Genomic DNA, 17,805 nt, shown 5'->3' with positions numbered 1-17,805 from the left:
GTGTCAGTCTCATCAGTCGGTTCTCCTTTCAGTGGTGGAGCCCGTCGGGTGGTGTTGCCTCCCTCAGACAAAGTTTTGAGGTGTTGCATAGGTCGAACGCGGATTTGGAACCGGTGTCATTTCTTGCTCATCGAGTGGAGAGCTGAGTTTTCTTCTCAAAGAACTACGTTTTCAGCCTAGAGTTGTGAAAGGTTTTCCTCTCTTTGCCCCAACAGCTTGTAGTGCTCATTCATCGTGTTTTTCAAGACTTGAACCATCTGAGAGATGATCAAGATTATCTGCAAAGGTGTTATTCTCTCGAGCTGTGTGTAACTTGGTGACTTAACTTTGCAAGGCTGCAATCTGAGCCCCCAATTCGATTTAAAACAAAGGTTTTGTTATGCTCACTTTCTGTCATCATCATGTAGTCTTGATTACCCTCCTATTTCTATCGCCAAACTGTTAGGGTAAATTCGTGTAGGTATTTTGTTGGCACTACAGACACGTAAAGCAAGATAACAAGTAGGAAAAGAGCTCAACTATAATATTTATTGATCTTTAGAGCCAAAACTACATGTTTGGTGTATGAATCCTAGTTTTAGCCGCCTAGCTCTAAGATTTGTGTATTGAAAGTCGATCCCATGTTCTAGGGTTTGTATCCCTTTATATAGGCTGTTCGTAGTTGGAAATTATATTAGAAACTTCCATATTCAGAAATATGTTAGAATCCTCTTTATTAAATTTTTTTCACTTTACCCAGTGACAGGATTGGAGCCGGGTTTGAACCGATAATTCTCTAGGCAAGAATCTGAAGGCTCGGAAACAGGAGTAATACCTTCCTAAATTATTCATTCCCAACACCACCATAGATAGTATAATTACAACTTTTGTTTGTGTTATAAGTTTTGCATTTTCTTTTTCTTTTTGTTAGAATCATGGTTGAATTTTTTATTTATTATGGGTTAAAGAAAACAATTTTTTATTTGGTAGTTTGGAACTTAGGTAGTGATTAGTGAATTTAGAAAATGCGGATTTCAAAAAAACGCACTGAAAACCACACATAGTTACCAATCAATTAATTCTTTTTGAAAAGGCATTTAAAAAAAAAAACAAAACTGCACACACTTTCCAAGACAATAATAACAACAGTCAGGATGAAATACGCATTTCAAAATCGACCACTCCCGAGACCATGCGGTCCAATAAAAAATGCACCGATTTATATATTTTAATTATAAAAACTGTTATATATATCTACTAAATCAGTGTACAATTTCATTATACCAAGAGGAAAAAAAGGACGTGAGTTCACTTGCCTGTGAAGCATTCATTCACACAGTATTCAAAAGGGAAGAAGTGAGTTATTTATAATCACAAAATATGTAAGTTTGTTGATTTAATTTATAATCACACGTTTGTTGATTTATTATGTTATATTTAAAATAATTAATTAATCCACATAATAAATCTTAAAATAAAATAACTATAAACTAATAAGTATTTTGTTATCCAATTAATTAAAGGTTAACAAAGAAATGATATTTACTTATAATATAGTGTTTAAAATTATAGTTTATTTAATATAAATTACCAAAATGGGTATTGTTAGTTTAATTTAACTGAATTGCTAAAGTAATAGTTTTGTTTATAAAAAATCCAAATTATAAAACTATTGTTAGTTTAATTTAAGAAAATTGCTAAAGTAATAATTTGTTGGATAACATAATATTTATAGAAACCATAGTTCATTCTGAGTATATTAAATAATCAGGACCGTATCTATATATTTAATTCAAGTTCTTGTCAATTTTTAAAATATCCGTTTTCCTTCTTTTTCATAAATCTCCATATCTGTTTCTTTTTCTGTAAGTTCTAGATAAATTTCAAATAAAGCGCATTACTTCTTTTATGTATGTTAACACTTTATTCTCATCATAATTAAAATATAAGAACTAACCAATGAATCAAACTAAATGATACCAACGAACATAAGCATTCTTTAAAAATAAAGTGGTTCAAACCTAAGAGAATGAGGTACTGAGCTTACTGAATTTTTTTAACTATTTGAAATTTGATTGTAATGCAGCTTAAAAGTTGGTAACCTTTACGTGAAATTAAATTACCTACTCAACCTTTTTATGTTGGTCATAATTACAAATATATTTGATACCATACGTATCTTAAATTAAATTTAATCTTTTATAATAACTATTTATATTATTTTTAAAAATAGTAAATTTGAAATACGTTATATACTTGTATATTTAAAATTAACTGTAATTTTATGAAATGTAGTATGGCATCTAACCGGCGAACGAATACAAATTTTGGAGGAACAACAAATTCAAATCGTCCTACAGAAGCATCAACTCCTCCTACGGAAACAACTTTAAGAGTAAGTTTTAACTATATTTTCAAAATTTTAATAGTTGTAGATTTTAAATTCTATAAATTAACTAGTCTTATAATTTTAAAATATGTAGACCAAAGACAAATACAAATGGTCATATATACAAGAAAAAACTTTAATTCAGTTATTCGACGAAGCACTTTCGAGGGATAATTATACTCTTAACAATCCAAGTGCCAGTGGGAGAGAGTATATGGTAGAAAAGTTCAACCGAGCCTTCAACATGAATATAACTTATGCGTTTTTTAAAAACAAGCTCGATGAATTCAAAAAAAAATATAAGAGATGGAAGACTCTTATGAATTATACTGGTATATCGGTTGATCCTGATACATCTATGATATATGCATCTGACACATGGTGGAAAGAACGTGAGAATGTAAGTACATAAAATCTTTACATTCATGAAAATATACATATATATATACATATATCAATATTTTTAGGTTCAAATTAATATGATGATTTTTAAATTTTAGGGATGTAAATTAACAAAAAGTCTGAATAGAAAACCACCAGAGTTTTGGAATGTGATGGTACGATGTCTCGCACTACACGATGTACAATCACAATCTCAACATTCTGCACGTCTAAGAAGAGAAGAGCTAATTAATAGACGTGGTGTTGATGAATCTTACACTGATAGTGGTGACATCCCACAAACACAAGAAGAAGAAGATGTGTATCGTGTTTTAATTGATGATGATACACATCTTGTGAATGAAAACACCAATGAAACGGTACAACATACTGGCCGCAGAAGTCATCAACGAGGAAGGCAAAATTCACAATCAAGTATTAGGCGTGGAAGCAGTTCCCAAAGATCTGGAGACAACTCACGGCTTCCTATAAGGAGTGGTTCACGTGGAGGTAGAAGAAGACAATCTTTTGAAACAACTATACAAGACACTATATCTGGATATACGAAGTTCCAACGTCAAAGTTTACAACAACTTCGTCCAGGTGCTTTTGACCAAGAAAATTATGATGAATGGAAAAAAACAGAAGAAATATTTCTTGCTCTAAATATTCCAAAAGAAAGATTTTATTGGACATGTCTTAATACTCTTAAAGAGTTAGTATTTTGGCGAAAATATTTTCTTGATATAGCTGGAAGCATCGATGAAGATAAGTTACAACTATTGGAAGCTATGACCGGTGTTTCACGGAACAACGAAGATGTGCCAAAACAGTTAGGGGCAGAGCAATCATTTGGAAGTTCATATGCTCAACAGTAGGGCACACGGCCAACTGCTTAACAGTGGGGCACACCGCCAACTGCTCAACAATGGGGTACCCCACCGTTTGCTCAACAATGGAACACCCCACCAAATTCTCAACAATGGGGCACACCACCAAATGTTTCACGATGGGGGACACCACCTAATGCTCAACAATGGAATTCACCCCAACCAACCCAACCATGGGGACCAACACCAAATTCACAACCATGGGGTACACCACCAAATTCTCAACAATGGGGCACACCTCCAGGGTGGGGGCTTTCATCAAACTTTCAGCAAGGCGGGCCATCGAGGACGAATCCAACAAATGTTCATTATGGATTTTCAGTTGGAAGCAAAGAAGAAAGTGTGAAGAATACTCAACAAGAAAATGTAGCTGTAGAAACTTCAACAAATGATAACACTGGCCATATTTCACATACACCTAGACCAGGAGGTTTATTCAACATATGTGAAACATCTATAAATATATATGAAAGTCACCAAAATTACTCAGAAGATGAAGATTAGTTTTTTTGATAGTTGTGTTTTTGTATTCTAGCTTTTGTTGTAAAATATTGATATATTTAGTCTTTTAATCATTTTTATGTTGTTAATATAGTTTATATTTACTGATGGCTTATTATATTTCATGTTTAAAATTTCAGGCTTTTCGTATATGTCAGTTACGAGCACAAGGCATACATAATCTAAGTTAGGAAGAAAGAATTGAAATTTGGAATTTGGAAAATGAGCAGTTTGCAGAGTTAATAATCAATCCAACATTGACTTACTATCATCGCTATTTTCAAAGGGGACCAGTGCAAACGGATAGAGGTTTAAGATGGAGAAATATTTGGCAACGAATACAAGAAGATGATGCGGCTTGTCTTCAGTTATTACGAATGTCACTGCCGTGTTTCCGCTTATTGTGTAATACACTACAAACAGACTATGGTCTACAACCAACACTCAATGTAAGTATTGAAGAAAGTGTGGCTATGTTTCTACAAATATGTGGACATAATGAAGTTCAGAGAGATGTTGGTTTAAGATTCGGCCGAAATCAAGAGACGATTCACAGAAAATTTATGGAAGTTCTTACGGCGACAGAAATAATGGTATGTGATTATATTAGAACTCCAACAAGACAAGAACTAATGTGAATTCCTGAAAGACTTCACTCAGATCGAAGATATTATCATTTTTTCAGTGAATTTGTGGGAGCTATGGATGGAACTCATGTATGCGTAAAATTGGAGCCTGAGTTAAAAGGAATGTATTGGAATCGACATGATAATGCTTCTTTGAACATCATGGCAATATGTGATTTGAATATGTTGTTCACATATATATGGAATGGAGCACCAGGATCATGTCACGATACTGCTGTTTTGGCAATGGCACAACAAAACGATTCTGAGTTCCCTTTGCCTCCACGAGATAAATATTATCTCGTTGATTCAGGCTATCCGAACAAGCAAGGATTTTTAGCCCCATATAGATCATCACAGAATGGAGTTGTGAGATATCATATGTCTCAGTTCAACTCTGGTCCTGCTCCGAGAAATAAACAAGAACTATTCAACCGATATCATGCGTCTTTGCGTTCAGTTATCGAAAGATCATTTGGAGTTTGGAAGAAAAAATGGAAGATTCTATCTGATTTTCCAAGATACAAAATACGCACCCAAAAAAGAGTGATAATGGCTACAATGGGATTACATAACTTTATCAAAATTTCAAACTACGCAGATGAAGATTTTGCAAATATAATACCAGATACGAGACTGAATAACAGAGATTCAGAATCTGACTATGTTGATCCAGAAGAATTTGATGCGGCACAAGGAGAACAAATGACATAAATAAGAGATAATATTGCAAATATGTTGTGGGAAAATCAAAATAATAGATGATTTTTTATTGTATTTTTACTTAGTTTTTGTTTTATATATGTAATTTAAATGTTTAATTCATATGAATTTGGTATTTAATTTTCAATTATAATGATTCATATGTATAACATTTTTACCATTTTTTTAATTTTTAAATTCCGCAAACTATATATTTTTACCAATCAAAACAATTCCACACCGCTAATTTTACCAAAACCGCACTTATCCCGCAAAACGCACAAACCACAGTTGGACCGTCCCGCACTTTAATTCTGCACCGCTTTTGATACTAATTCCGCCGTCACCAATCGGAGCCTTAATTAGAAAATAACTAAAGCAATTTATTATATTTTTATATGTCAAATATGTAACATTTAATGCGTCCACATTCCCTCCATTGCATTTGCGACTTGCACAGAAGTAAACGGAAAATAAGGTTGACTTTTATGATTTATAACACTTGTAATTTACTATGAGATTACATACAGAACCAATAAGCGTTGAGATTTGTCGCAGGTTGTCGGGGAAAATGTACATTCAGATGACAAACGGAGTTCCTCCCCCGACGCCTGAGCAAACTTCTTTTGATCACCGAGTCAGTCTGATCACTATATCATTCTCAATCCTTTTGGTCTTGATATACGTAGTTTTAATCTTGAACTTTTTATTATTATTTTCTTTGTTATGTATAGGTTGAATGTCTTGAGAGGCAGAAAGAGATCGACGATTGGCTTCCGATTACTTCATCGAGAAACGCAAAATGGTGGTACTCTGCATTTCACAATGTGACCGCCATGGTTGGGGCCGGCGTTCTTGGTCTCCCTTACTCCATGGCCCAGCTCGGATGGTACATGATTTCCATATAATATATTTATTTTTCACCAAATATATGGAACTTTTGAGAGCAAACGTAATACTTACACAAAACTTAACGTCACTACATTTACATTTGATTTGATGTTGTACATGCCGACCAGTTAGTTTGAGACTTGAAAGAGATCTGCATATATTGGTTATATGTTATCGCGATCTATATAACCAAATGTTTGAAATGTTTTTTTTAATTGAAAAATGTTTGAAATATTACATGATCTTATTATATATGTCAGGGGCCCGGGCGTGACAATACTGATACTATCATGGATAATAACACTCTAGCACGTTGTGGCAAATGGTAGAGATGCACGAGATGGTTCCTGGAAAACGCTTTGACCGCTATCACGAACTTGGCCAATTTGTGTTCGGTGAACGTCTTGGTCTCTATATTATCGTCCCTCAGTAAATAATTGTTGAAGTAAGCTAGACGAAACACAATTACTGATTCGTAACTGTCCCATCATTTTCTTATACAAGTCTTGATATTATAATTGGTTTAACAAATTAAGGTTGGAGTGTGCATTGTTTATATGGTGACTGGTGGACAATCGTTGAAGAAGTTCCATGAACTTGTCTGTCAAGATTGGTCAACAATTAGACTTCCTGTCTTCATAATGATATTTGCGTCTTCTCATTTCGTTTTGTCTCATCTCCCAAACTTCAATTCCATCTCCCTTATCTCTCTTGTTGCCGCCGTCATGTCTCTTAGGTATATATATACTTATCACCATCATCAAATATATGCATAAGCATTACCGGGGGGAGGGGAGCATGTATAACGAAATTTAAAAGGGAAAATTGTTCTTTAGACCAAATCTTGACACTATTTTTACGTGATAGTAATGAAGCAGTACAAATAGTTAGATGAATTATTGTTTTCAAAAATGCATAAACTAACGATAAACGAAGTAGTGGAATGTAAAACATGAAAATGTTACATCATTCATTATTTGTCTTTTTAGTTATTCAACAATTTCTTGGACCACTACAGCCACAAAGGGCGTTCAGGAAGATGTTCAGTACGGCTACAAAGCGGGAACAACCGCTGACACGGTGTTAAACTTCTTTACGGGGCTTGGGGGCATTGCATTTTCTTATGCAGGTCATAGTGTGGTGCTTGAGATCCAAGCAACGTTACCTTCTACAACAAGTAATCCTTCTAAAGATCCTATGTGGAAAGGGGTCATGGTCGCTTACGTGGTTGTGGCTTTGTGTTACTTCCCCCTTGCTTTGGTTGGTTATGGCATTTTTGGAAATGATGTCTCGGATAACATATTGATATCGCTCAAAACACCAGTTTCGGCCATCACACTAGCTAACTTGTTCGTGGTTATGCATGTCATTGGCAGTTACCAGGTCAGTCCAATAACTTTTACATCAGTTCATGCATGACTTTTCTCTGATCGATCGTATCAAGCCGTAGAGTACCGGTTTCTGATATGAAAACCCAGCCGGATTTTTGGTATTCCATTGCTTCCGACTAACTTTGTCGCAAGAAATCTTTAAAACAAAAAAAAAATCAACTTCAGATATTCGCAATGCCGGTTTTTGACATGGTGGAGACATTCCTAGTTAAGAAACTCAATTTCAAACCCTCTTCAATTCTTCGTTTCATCTTACGGAATGTGTATGTTGGTAAGTACTTTAAATTAGAATCTGGATCTTATCTTATATAAAATCTCTTACAAAGAAATTTTTTATCTAAATTTATCTTATTCTCTCAGTCCTGCATATGATTATGTAGATCTGTAATTGAAAAACATTAAAACATAGTAATTGAATTAGAATGCTACATTATATATTTATTAATAATTTTTGTAAATTTTCTATGAACTGCAAGGACAGCATTAACGATGTTCATTGCAATAATGATACCCTTCTTTGGCGGCCTACTCGCTTTCTTTGGAGGATTTGCATTTGCTCCAACAACTTATTTTGTAAGTGTACATAGATTAATTATTAAATCTCTTTCAAATTCTTTTGCAGATGAAGTTTTCATTTATAGATATTGTAAAACTTACTCCTCAGATGATATATGACTTGTTCTGCAGCTTCCTTGCATAATATGGTTAGTTATCTATAAGCCAAAGAGGTTTGGCTTGTCGTGGCGGACGAATTGGGTAATGTATTATTTGTTCTCCAAATTGTTAATTGAGACAAACAAAAGTTGTAACAATGATATTGGACAACTCTGTATGTAACTGGTATGCATAGTACCTGGATTTATTTTGATGATCCTATCATCAATCGGAGGATTACGGCAAATCATCCTTGAATCCAAAGATTACAGTTTCTTCTCTTGATTTGATTTCCTCTACTTCAATCCGTTTTTTTGTCAACACTTCACATCCTTTTTTTTGTAGCCAACTTCGTAGTTTGCAATCGTCGATTACATCTTCATTTTATATCTATACTACTAAAGCAAAATCTAACCAATTGATCTTGGTCGAGTGGTAAAGGGGTTCCGGGTAGAGTTTCCGCCCTGGGTTCGATTCCCCTTCTATGGGTCTTTTGATGATTAGTCATTGGGTCTAGAAAGCTTTTGCGATCACACCAAGTTATTAAAAAAAAAAAAGCTTAAGCAAAATCCCTCATTCTGCTCTTACTTTTTGAAGTTATTTACAATGACATGTCATTCCTATATTTATGCCTAACAATATTAATTATTTTGAATTTTCTTTTTTGAACAAACTAATTATGATTTTGTCTCTACTATAGCAATTAATATTTACCTAAATATAACATGATTCATATATTCCAACGGAACCATTTAATAATTTTGTTGTTATATAATTCAATCATGTAAACTATACATGATGACTTTGTTTACCTTAATATTATAGCACACAATAGTTTTACTTGAATACATTTATAAGAACAACTAACATTACGTAACTATATGTTAAATTTTCTTTGGTTTATTGATACGGGTCACAAAATATTTATCAATTATAGATGGATTCAACAAATAGATGTGTCATTTCTATTATGAACTAATAAACAAATTAATATTTTTATTAACAGAAAACAATCTCTTGATTTAATGCACATGTCAAAATCTAGTATATGTTTAATCCAAAATGTATATATATTGGCTTATGAATAAAATTAAGGACACAATATTCAAATATTTACCTAATAGTTGACAGATATTGAAATTTCTAGACTGGTCTAGAATCGCTTCACTGAGTATTCATACTCACCTCTCTTTTTCCCCTCCCTTTTTGCAGAACCTTAAGTGGATGCAACGATGGTAACAAAGGAAACGCACCTGAAACTAATGGGACCAGTAACAGAACACACAGAGATGTCGGAAAGTAGACATGTGTGTCCTTAACCTCGGGCCCAGGAACCCCAGTTGGAAATGGGGAAGGGGCGGGTGTTACAATTGGTATCAGAGCCAGGTTAAGGTCCCTTAATACTAACTTAAGGATCAACGTTTCCGCCATTGTTCATTATTCCCTTATGGTTCTGTTGGACTCGTTGTAGTTAATATTGAAAGAGAAATCGAACAGCTCAAAGGCTTCGCCGAGATTGGAACAACAAAAAGTCTTCGAACCGCGGTGTAGTGGAGTTTTAGAGGCTCATGAAGGGATTTGCAAAGAGTTGTAAGACAAGTATGCAGAGGGATCAGTTGCCTAGCACGACAGGCTAAGGAGGAATGGAAGGTTGGACATACAAGCTTGAGGTGATACGTCTTGCCGGCAGCACCACCCCACGCTAGCCCGGAAAGGCCAGGGGACTAGGGCCAAACGCAAGGCCGAGGCGTGGATAGCTCCACAGAAGAGATATCTCTTCAGGAAAATAGCGATGTGTCATTCTGATATTACAGTCAGACTCGTTCCCATATAAAAAAAGAGACATGGACGCGGGCCCCACCACATTGGCGTGGGCCCCATCAGCAAGGGAAGAAGCGAAACCGAGGGCGGCCAAGGGGGGGGGCTGGACAAAAGGAGAAAACCGATTTCAGATTGCGATGGCTAAGCTAAGGGTCATCTTGGGTAAAAAGGATGATGGAGGATCATCATGGAGCAAAAAGGTTGATGCTAGTAAAGACGATGGAGGATCGCTTTGGAGCGAAATGGGATATACTAATAAGGATATTGGGTCTTCATGGGGTAAAAAAGTTGATGGTAGTAAGGACCATCGTGGGGTAAAAAGGATCGTCTTGGGGTAAAAAGGATGATGGGGGATCACCATGGAGCAAAAAGGTTGATGCTAACAAAGATGATGGAGGATCGCGTTGGGGCAAAACGGGAAGTACTAATAGGGATATTGGATCTTCGGGAGAAAAAAATGATTATAAGGACTACACCGGGATATTATTTCATTCAATTCTCAAGCAGCACTATAGACTTGAGAAATGATTGAGAACGGCCATATATTCATGACTGCTATTATGTTTCTGAGCAGATCTTTTTACACTGCAGGATGTCTTCACCAATGCATCACGAGTTCAGAGAAAGACGCTTGTGCTATGGACCAAAGGGGACGAGGGCGTACGCCCGCAAGCCCTACTGTGACGCTTGGGGTAACATGGTACCTGCCCTCTTCTCGGACGAGGAGGAAATGGGGTTCGTGGAGCAGCCGAACGCCCACATCCGGGAGACGACCGTGAGGCATCGAATACTGATGCCCCATTCCCAGCGGACAGCTGAGTATAGGCGGTTGTACCAGGGTAATGGGACCTTCCAGTTTGCACCTGAAGTTTAAATGACACCGCCCATGAGGAGCCGTGGACGCCCAAGGAAGTCGGGGTTGACAGGGGAAGGTCTTGGACCGATTAGGATGGAGGACAGTGTGCCAACAAGGAAGCATGGACGCCCGAGGAAGATTCCCAGTATTGATGCGGACCGCCTGAGGACCATAACCGGGGTATGCAGGTGTGGGACACTGATGCAGGCCAAGTAAGGACCGCACTCAGTCCGGGAGTACACCGAGGAATTCCTGGAGACAGCCAAAAGATGCAAGCCAAAGACAGTGGAGGATTGGTGCCGGTGGTATAAGGCAGGATTCCGTGAGGAAATTCAGGGTAAGCTGATTGGTGTGTTGGAACCATGGGAATTTGCCTTGGTGAACCGGATGCCCGGTCAGGCAATGGAGGCCGAACGGACACTTACCCGTCGGTCGTCGCCATCTCGAGCTCTGAGGAGGAAGTGGAAGTGGAAGAAGATCCATCGGAAGACTCAGAGTGGGAAGAAGAGCCGGCGTCGCCGACTGGGAGTGGCCGCGTGGTTGGTCCTGAACCGGAGGCGGGGCAAAAGTCTCCAGCTCATAGTGGCTAGTTGTGATTTCTGAGTCAGCCAGTAGGAGTAGGACACAACCTTCTTTATTTACGTTTTGGTTTTAGCTTTCATTTCTGGTTATAAGGTTATTCGCAGATTTGGGCGGTGCCTTGAGTTTTATTAAACTATTGTAGTCCTACTCCATTTCATTTATTGAAATTCACTGTTGGTTTTAAATGATATTGAGCAAAGTAGGATGTCTTATGTGTGCTCCCCTTGATTGCGTTTAAAAACTCACCTCCGGTTTTGGGATGTTAAGTTCGAAGTCTGATGTTTTGAATTTGGAACGAATTTTGATTAAGAGGGAGAAAATTGTAACACCCCAAAACTGGCCCAACTAAAATTTTAAAAGGGTATTGGGTTCTCTATAGCCCAACTAGAAAATCCAAGGATTTTCCCTTGCTTCTCCTTATAAAAGCAAGGCTCCACCTCCTTTTTCCTTCATCAGAAGTTTAGAAGCAAAACCCTGCAGAGAATTCCCGGAGATAGAAAGCCTAGCCGTCGAGCACTCTCTCTTTCCTCGTGCAATCTCTCTCCTTTTTCTCTCTCTTCGCCGCGCCTCTCTCTCCCTCTCCTCGCGTGATCTCTCTCTCTCTCTCTCTCCCGGCCGACACTCTCTCCTCGCCGTGAGCAGCCGCAAGTGGTGGTGGTGGCCGTGTGGTGTCCTGATTCAGAATCCGTTTCTCTTACCTCCTATTTTCAGATCCAGATCCAGGTCTAGGCTAAGGTGAGGTGTTTTACCCAGATCTCGCTCATGATCTTTTATATTGTTTAATGAGGAGCTAGAATTGTGTAGATCATGATTGATGCTAGGTTGTTAGGTCATACTGCATAAGAACGCTCATACTGATTAAGGACTTTAAATGAACTGTATGTACTGTTTGGATGACGAATGATTGATTGATCGATGTTATATTCTTGATTGTGGTTGAGAGCTAGGATGCTTAGAAAGAATTAAACGTAGGATATTAGTCAACGTTAACGGGTCTGGATAGATGAATGAAGGACCTTCGTGAATGGATGCTTAATGAATTGAGTGTGACACTGAGAACAGGTGGCGTCTAAAAGGAAAGAATGAATGAGTCTAAGGGATAAGAAAAAGGAAAGAATAAGAAAAAGGAAAAGATGATTGAATGAATTATAAGCCACGGGGAAGAGGGTGGGTAGACAGGAAACGCGCGGCCGTAGCGTTCAAAAACGGTGGGATAAGAATAGAGGCGTCAGTAAGATTAAGTCACGCCGAGTCTTGGCGCGAAGGGGCCGTAATACACTGCAAGGGGTAGACTGCATCCAAGGGAACCGGATGTCGAGTGTACCAGGGCAGGCGGCTTCACAGGAATGCAGCAAAAAAGGGGTGGGTTGGACCGCTTGAGCTGTGTAGCTCATAGAGTTCTAGAATGATTGAAGTCTTAAATCGAATAATGTGAATTGGGTGATGACTGAGTTCATTACGTTGCTTGATTTCGTGAAATGGAACTGTAGTAACTGGTTAAGTAAGTTGCATCGAATTGAGTGTAGTGGCAAGTCAGTTCTTGTTTCGCATTGAGCTGTATAGAGGCTCATTGGAGAGACTGGTCTAGAATCGCTTCACTGAGTATTCATACTCACCCTTCCTTTTCCCCTCCCTTTTTACAGAGCCTTAAGTGGATGCGACGATGGTAACAAAGAAAATGCACCTGAAACTCATGGGACCAGTAACAAGACACACGAAGATGTCGGGAAGTAGACATGTGTGTCCTTAATCCCGCGTTCAGGAACCCCGGTTGGAAATAGGGAAGAGGCGGGTGTTACATCTTCACTGCCGAAAATATAAACGGTTAATCTTCTGCTCTACAAACCCCACTACGACTCCATTGAATATGTTTCTAGGAGTATCCAATATATGTTTCAATTCAATCACGTTTAACTCAAAAGTTTTCCGGGGACGTAAATAAAAAGATAAGTTTACTTCAGTGATATGAGTTATTAAATCTATATTTTGTATCAACATACACTACTATCTATTAGAAATCATGATGAAACAAAATATTTATTTCTGAGTTCAAGATCGAGAAAGAAAATGAAAACAGTAAAGAGAAAATGCAACCCAAACTACTATGAAGATGATTTTTAAGTAAATTTTAAAACCCTGAGATGTAATATGAAATTATACACCGATCTTAAATACAATCCAGAAAAGAGGATTATTCAGACTATTAAAACAAGCATGATATGGAAGGGGACAAGTAGTTCTAGCTTGTGGAGCCATCAGATCTTGTCATAGCTATTCTTGGACTTGGAAATGTGAACAACTACATAGCAATTGAAGCATTGCACTGTACAGCTGAGTGATTAATGAACCTGAAAGCTGCGTAAGGAATCTTGGTTTCTTACTTGAAGCGGCAAATTCGATAATGATTCAATTTTCGATTATTGAGTCATTCCTGATTGACTCGTTTGGTGACTTTAAGCATAAAGAAGTTCATAACTTTTGAACTGTGATTACACATAAAAGTCATGCTCAAAACAACCACGAATCAGATTTAATACTTGAGTCAATTCCCTTGTAACTTAGCAGGAATTCCTCTCTTGTTGTAGCTGAAAGCGAACCTGGGATTTCTTGATTCATGACTCTTGTTTTTGTTACAGGATTTGAAAATGTGGTGGTAGGGCTTGGTTTCAGAGATGGGGAAATGAGTGTACTTTCAGTAGAACAGGCTAGGTGATGCGTTCTCTATTATTAAATGCGACCAACTTTTTCACATGCCAGAGGATGAAGTGAAGTATAGGAACACAGGAGCAGTCCATCCGCTTACAAGATACCTAGTCGCTGGAAGAAAACGTTTTAGCGGAGTCACATTTGGTTGGAGAGGTGGAACATGACTGCCTTAATAGTCCATTGTGCTTCGTGTAACTTGCAAGAACGTCTTTTCACGTAGGTAATAGATATGGTCTTATGTTTTCAGACTTCTTTACTATCTTTAATTCCTTTGAGATTTTCTATGTGGTGCAAGTGTAAAAACCAAACATGAAAAAGAGAATCAATGGATCAATATCATATACTTGTGAGTGGTTCAGGAAAAAAAGAGAAAAAATTCAATCTCAAACACCGACACAGAAGAGCCGATCGAAAAATAGGAGAATAAAAAATAACTTATAGGAAATTGATTCCAGTCTTCTCTCTAATAACGACCAATACCCCAAACCCTGATGACTCCATCTGTGTAACCACTGAACAATGTGTTTCCATCTGCACTCCAGTTCAAGCTTGTGCAGTAGATCACCTGCATTTTGCATCAACATTAGAAACATACACAACCCTATAGTCAAATCTCATATCAAAAACATTTGAAATCAGATTCGCAGAGTAACCAACAGAGTTAAAAACCCATGCAGATGGAATAACTAACTTTCAGACATTGCAATCTTACTAAATCAGAGACACGAGCTAACTGGTTAGGTTCCTCACAAGAATAACATTCAGACATCTACACATGAGAAATGTCGAATTCAATAGAAATGAATGCACAGAGTTAAGATTATTCAACAATGACAAAACTTGGAATCAATCATTACCGAAATAGACTATACCAAGAGAGTTATATGACAACTGATATACCTTTGTCTTGTTTCCGGTTCCAGCAGAAACATCAGACTTCTCAGCCTCAGCCTTAAGATCAACCTTCAAATCTTCAACAACACTCTTGCTCTCAAGATCCCATATCCTAATACTATTCTCTGTCGCCGCACACAACCAGTACCTATTGGGACTGAAGCAAAGAGAGTGAATAATCGAGCCAGCCTCAAGAGAGTAAAGCTTCTTCCCTTCAGCCAAATCCCAAAGCAAGATCGCACCATCTTTCCCACCACTAGCACACAACGAACCATCAGGTGACACAGCCACAGTGTTCAAGTAACCAGAATGGCCAGCGAGAGTGTTCCTAAGCTTACAGTTCGCGAGATTCCAGACCTTCACGGTGTGATCCCAAGAAGCAGATACAATGCTAGGCACAAGCGTGTTAGGACTAAACCTAACACAACTAACCCATTGCTTGTGTCCCTCACCTTGGTCGGAGATCGTGTACTTGCACTCACCAAGCGTGTTCCACAGCTTGATCGTCCCGTCGCGGGAAGCCGACACGATCTGACGGTTATCAGTGGAGAAAGCAACAGATAGAACGTCTTTCGTGTGTCCCACGAAACGACGCGTGGACGCTCCGGTGGCAAGATACCAGAGACGAAGCTCACCGTCCCAGCTGCCGGAGAGAGCGAATTGTCCGTCAGAGGAGAGAACCACGTCCTCCACGAAGTGAGAGTGACCGGTGAGGCGGCGCTGAGCAACACCGTACGATTTCTCGTCCCTGTTGAGTTTCCAGAGGATGATCGACTTGTCGCGGGAAGAAGTGACGATCATGTCTGAGTTGTCAACGGGGGTGGCGATAGCGGTGACCATATCGGTGTGGGCGCACATGGTGCCTTTCAAGACGAGTCCTTCAGCCATGGTTTAGGGTTTGAGGAGTGAATCTCTCTCTAGGGTTTATTCAGAAGAGACGACAAAATGGAGCTAACAAGAAACGAGGCTTATATATTCTGATAGTGGAAGATTTAATTAGGGTTTTGATCGGATTCAGTAGTCTGGGGCCCAATTTTTTGGCCGGATTATACTACTTAACTACTATACTGTATATGGGCTTTTAAATGAAAATACGTTTGTCACAAAAGAAAAAAAATTAATATAAGATCAAATGATTTACATTCTAGGCTACTTTATAAGTTTTTATATTAGTTATGGCTACTAAGTTAGTTTTCTATGACCAAATTAAAAACTAGAGACAATTTTTTTGGTTTCCTTTTTATACGTTATCAATTAATAAAAAATTAAAAAAATTAGAACAGATCTTACTTCTTCATCTTTCTCGATGAAGAATTTTTTTCCTTAAAATTTGCAACTCGTGTTTTGAAATTCGTGTTCACCATTCCAAGCCAATGAATCTGTTCTATCACGGGGTCTCTTGTTCTCCTCTGCCACTGCAACAACTCCACCGTTTCTCTTCCTCTTGATTCACACACAATCCGCAAATGCCTATTCTCCGCCGTGAAGCTTCTTCCTCCGTCTTTCTTTGCAAGCCACGATGCGCTTCTTCCTCCGTCTTTCTGTGCAAGCCACGATGTGCTCCTCCATCATCACCTGAAGACGCAACCCTTGGCTCTCTCTTCGCCATGATTACACGAACGTGTTTTTGAACTTCTGGATGTTTTCTGTTCGGTTCTTAACTTTGCAAATTGCAGAGATAGCCTCTTAATTTAATCCCAAACTTTCAATTGTGGACTCCAAACCCATCAAATGCAAATAGATATACAAATGCAATGTATACACCGAATATGCAATCTATATGACTAAATTGAATTAAAAACAGGTTTTAAAACTTATTAAAATAGTGAAATATCAACAATCAAAAACAACAAATTTGTTAGGGTATAGACAAAAATACGCGTACATGTGTATAACATGAGCGAGCATAGATGTTGTTCGCTAAACTATATGAGAGATCAACACAAGTTATTGTAGGATTAGGACATGTGATCGTTATCAAACTTAGTCTTGCATTTATCTCCAAAAGTATTGCTGCAAAAATTGACAATGTAACACGATATCCTTCATGTCTAGCTGAAGACTGAAATCAGTTCGATATCACCCAAAATTTGGAAGCAAAAGGGATTAGTTTAAATTTTTATAATTCGACTTCGCCAAATTTTACAATGAGAAATTGTAATAGATTAATTATTCAAAAATAATAATTATATCGACATTATAATAAAGACTTATAATTGGTCATATGTACATGTGTATATGTTTATATGTGTACATATGCACAGCCTCATTTGTGTAGATTGTATATTATTAAAGCAATATACAGAAAATCATGTTTTTCACTAAAACCGTAAATCACATTCTCTTCTTTTTTTTTGTCATCAACATAACAGATTCATGAAGACTCTGCAGCCAAGCTGGAAACTCCGCATCCATGTGGACGACAAAGGACGGTTGTATCCTTGCACTCCGTGCGAGACTGTCCGCCTTTGAATTCTGTGTCCGGGTATATGAATGATCTTTGACTTGTAGAAACTTCCTCTTATGATCTTGATATCTTCCA

The 17,805-nt window shown here is 37.8% G+C and overlaps 3 protein-coding genes and 1 pseudogene across 5 annotated transcripts; 3 read left to right on the top strand and 1 right to left on the bottom strand.

Moving 5' to 3' along the window:
- Window positions 1-1,263: 1,263 nt before the first annotated feature.
- LOC111215893 lies at window positions 1,264-3,845 on the top strand. 2 transcript variants are annotated; one of them, XM_048779604.1, is made up of 4 exons: window positions 1,264-1,361; window positions 2,275-2,374; window positions 2,463-2,768; window positions 2,869-3,845. In XM_048779604.1, exons 2-4 carry the CDS (start codon window positions 2,276-2,278, stop codon window positions 3,625-3,627), a joined length of 1,164 nt encoding a protein of 387 aa, XP_048635561.1. In that variant the 5' UTR covers window positions 1,264-1,361; window position 2,275; the 3' UTR covers window positions 3,628-3,845. The 2 variants fall into 2 exon arrangements, with proteins under 2 accessions (XP_048635561.1, XP_048635562.1); XM_048779605.1 differs by having other exon boundaries at window positions 1,268-1,335.
- LOC125608943 (putative nuclease HARBI1) lies at window positions 1,305-5,505 on the top strand. 2 transcript variants are annotated; one of them, XM_048779607.1, is made up of 3 exons: window positions 1,305-1,335; window positions 2,275-2,374; window positions 4,281-5,505. In XM_048779607.1, the coding sequence occupies exon 3, from the start codon at window positions 4,842-4,844 to the stop codon at window positions 5,478-5,480; it is 639 nt and encodes a 212-aa protein (XP_048635564.1). In that variant the 5' UTR covers window positions 1,305-1,335; window positions 2,275-2,374; window positions 4,281-4,841; the 3' UTR covers window positions 5,481-5,505. The 2 variants fall into 2 exon arrangements, with proteins under 2 accessions (XP_048635564.1, XP_048635563.1); XM_048779606.1 differs by having other exon boundaries at window positions 1,324-1,361.
- A 534-nt stretch (window positions 5,506-6,039) lies between these two features.
- LOC125608583 lies at window positions 6,040-8,973 on the top strand (annotated as a pseudogene).
- Window positions 8,974-14,684: 5,711 nt separating this feature from the next.
- On the bottom strand, window positions 14,685-16,212 carry LOC106374609 (receptor for activated C kinase 1B). The gene is made up of 2 exons (XM_022719459.2): window positions 15,270-16,212; window positions 14,685-14,934 (listed from the first exon to the last, which is right to left on the bottom strand). The coding sequence occupies exons 1-2, from the start codon at window positions 16,149-16,151 to the stop codon at window positions 14,833-14,835; spliced, it is 984 nt and encodes a 327-aa protein (XP_022575180.2). The 5' UTR covers window positions 16,152-16,212; the 3' UTR covers window positions 14,685-14,832.
- Window positions 16,213-17,805: the final 1,593 nt, after the last annotated feature.

This window comes from Brassica napus, chromosome A5 (assembly GCF_020379485.1).
Source record: "Brassica napus cultivar Da-Ae chromosome A5, Da-Ae, whole genome shotgun sequence".
In the NCBI taxonomy this organism is placed as follows: domain Eukaryota; kingdom Viridiplantae; phylum Streptophyta; class Magnoliopsida; order Brassicales; family Brassicaceae; genus Brassica; species Brassica napus.
Note: the sequence above shows the minus strand (reverse complement) of the source record. Positions and strands in the feature narration are given on the sequence as shown.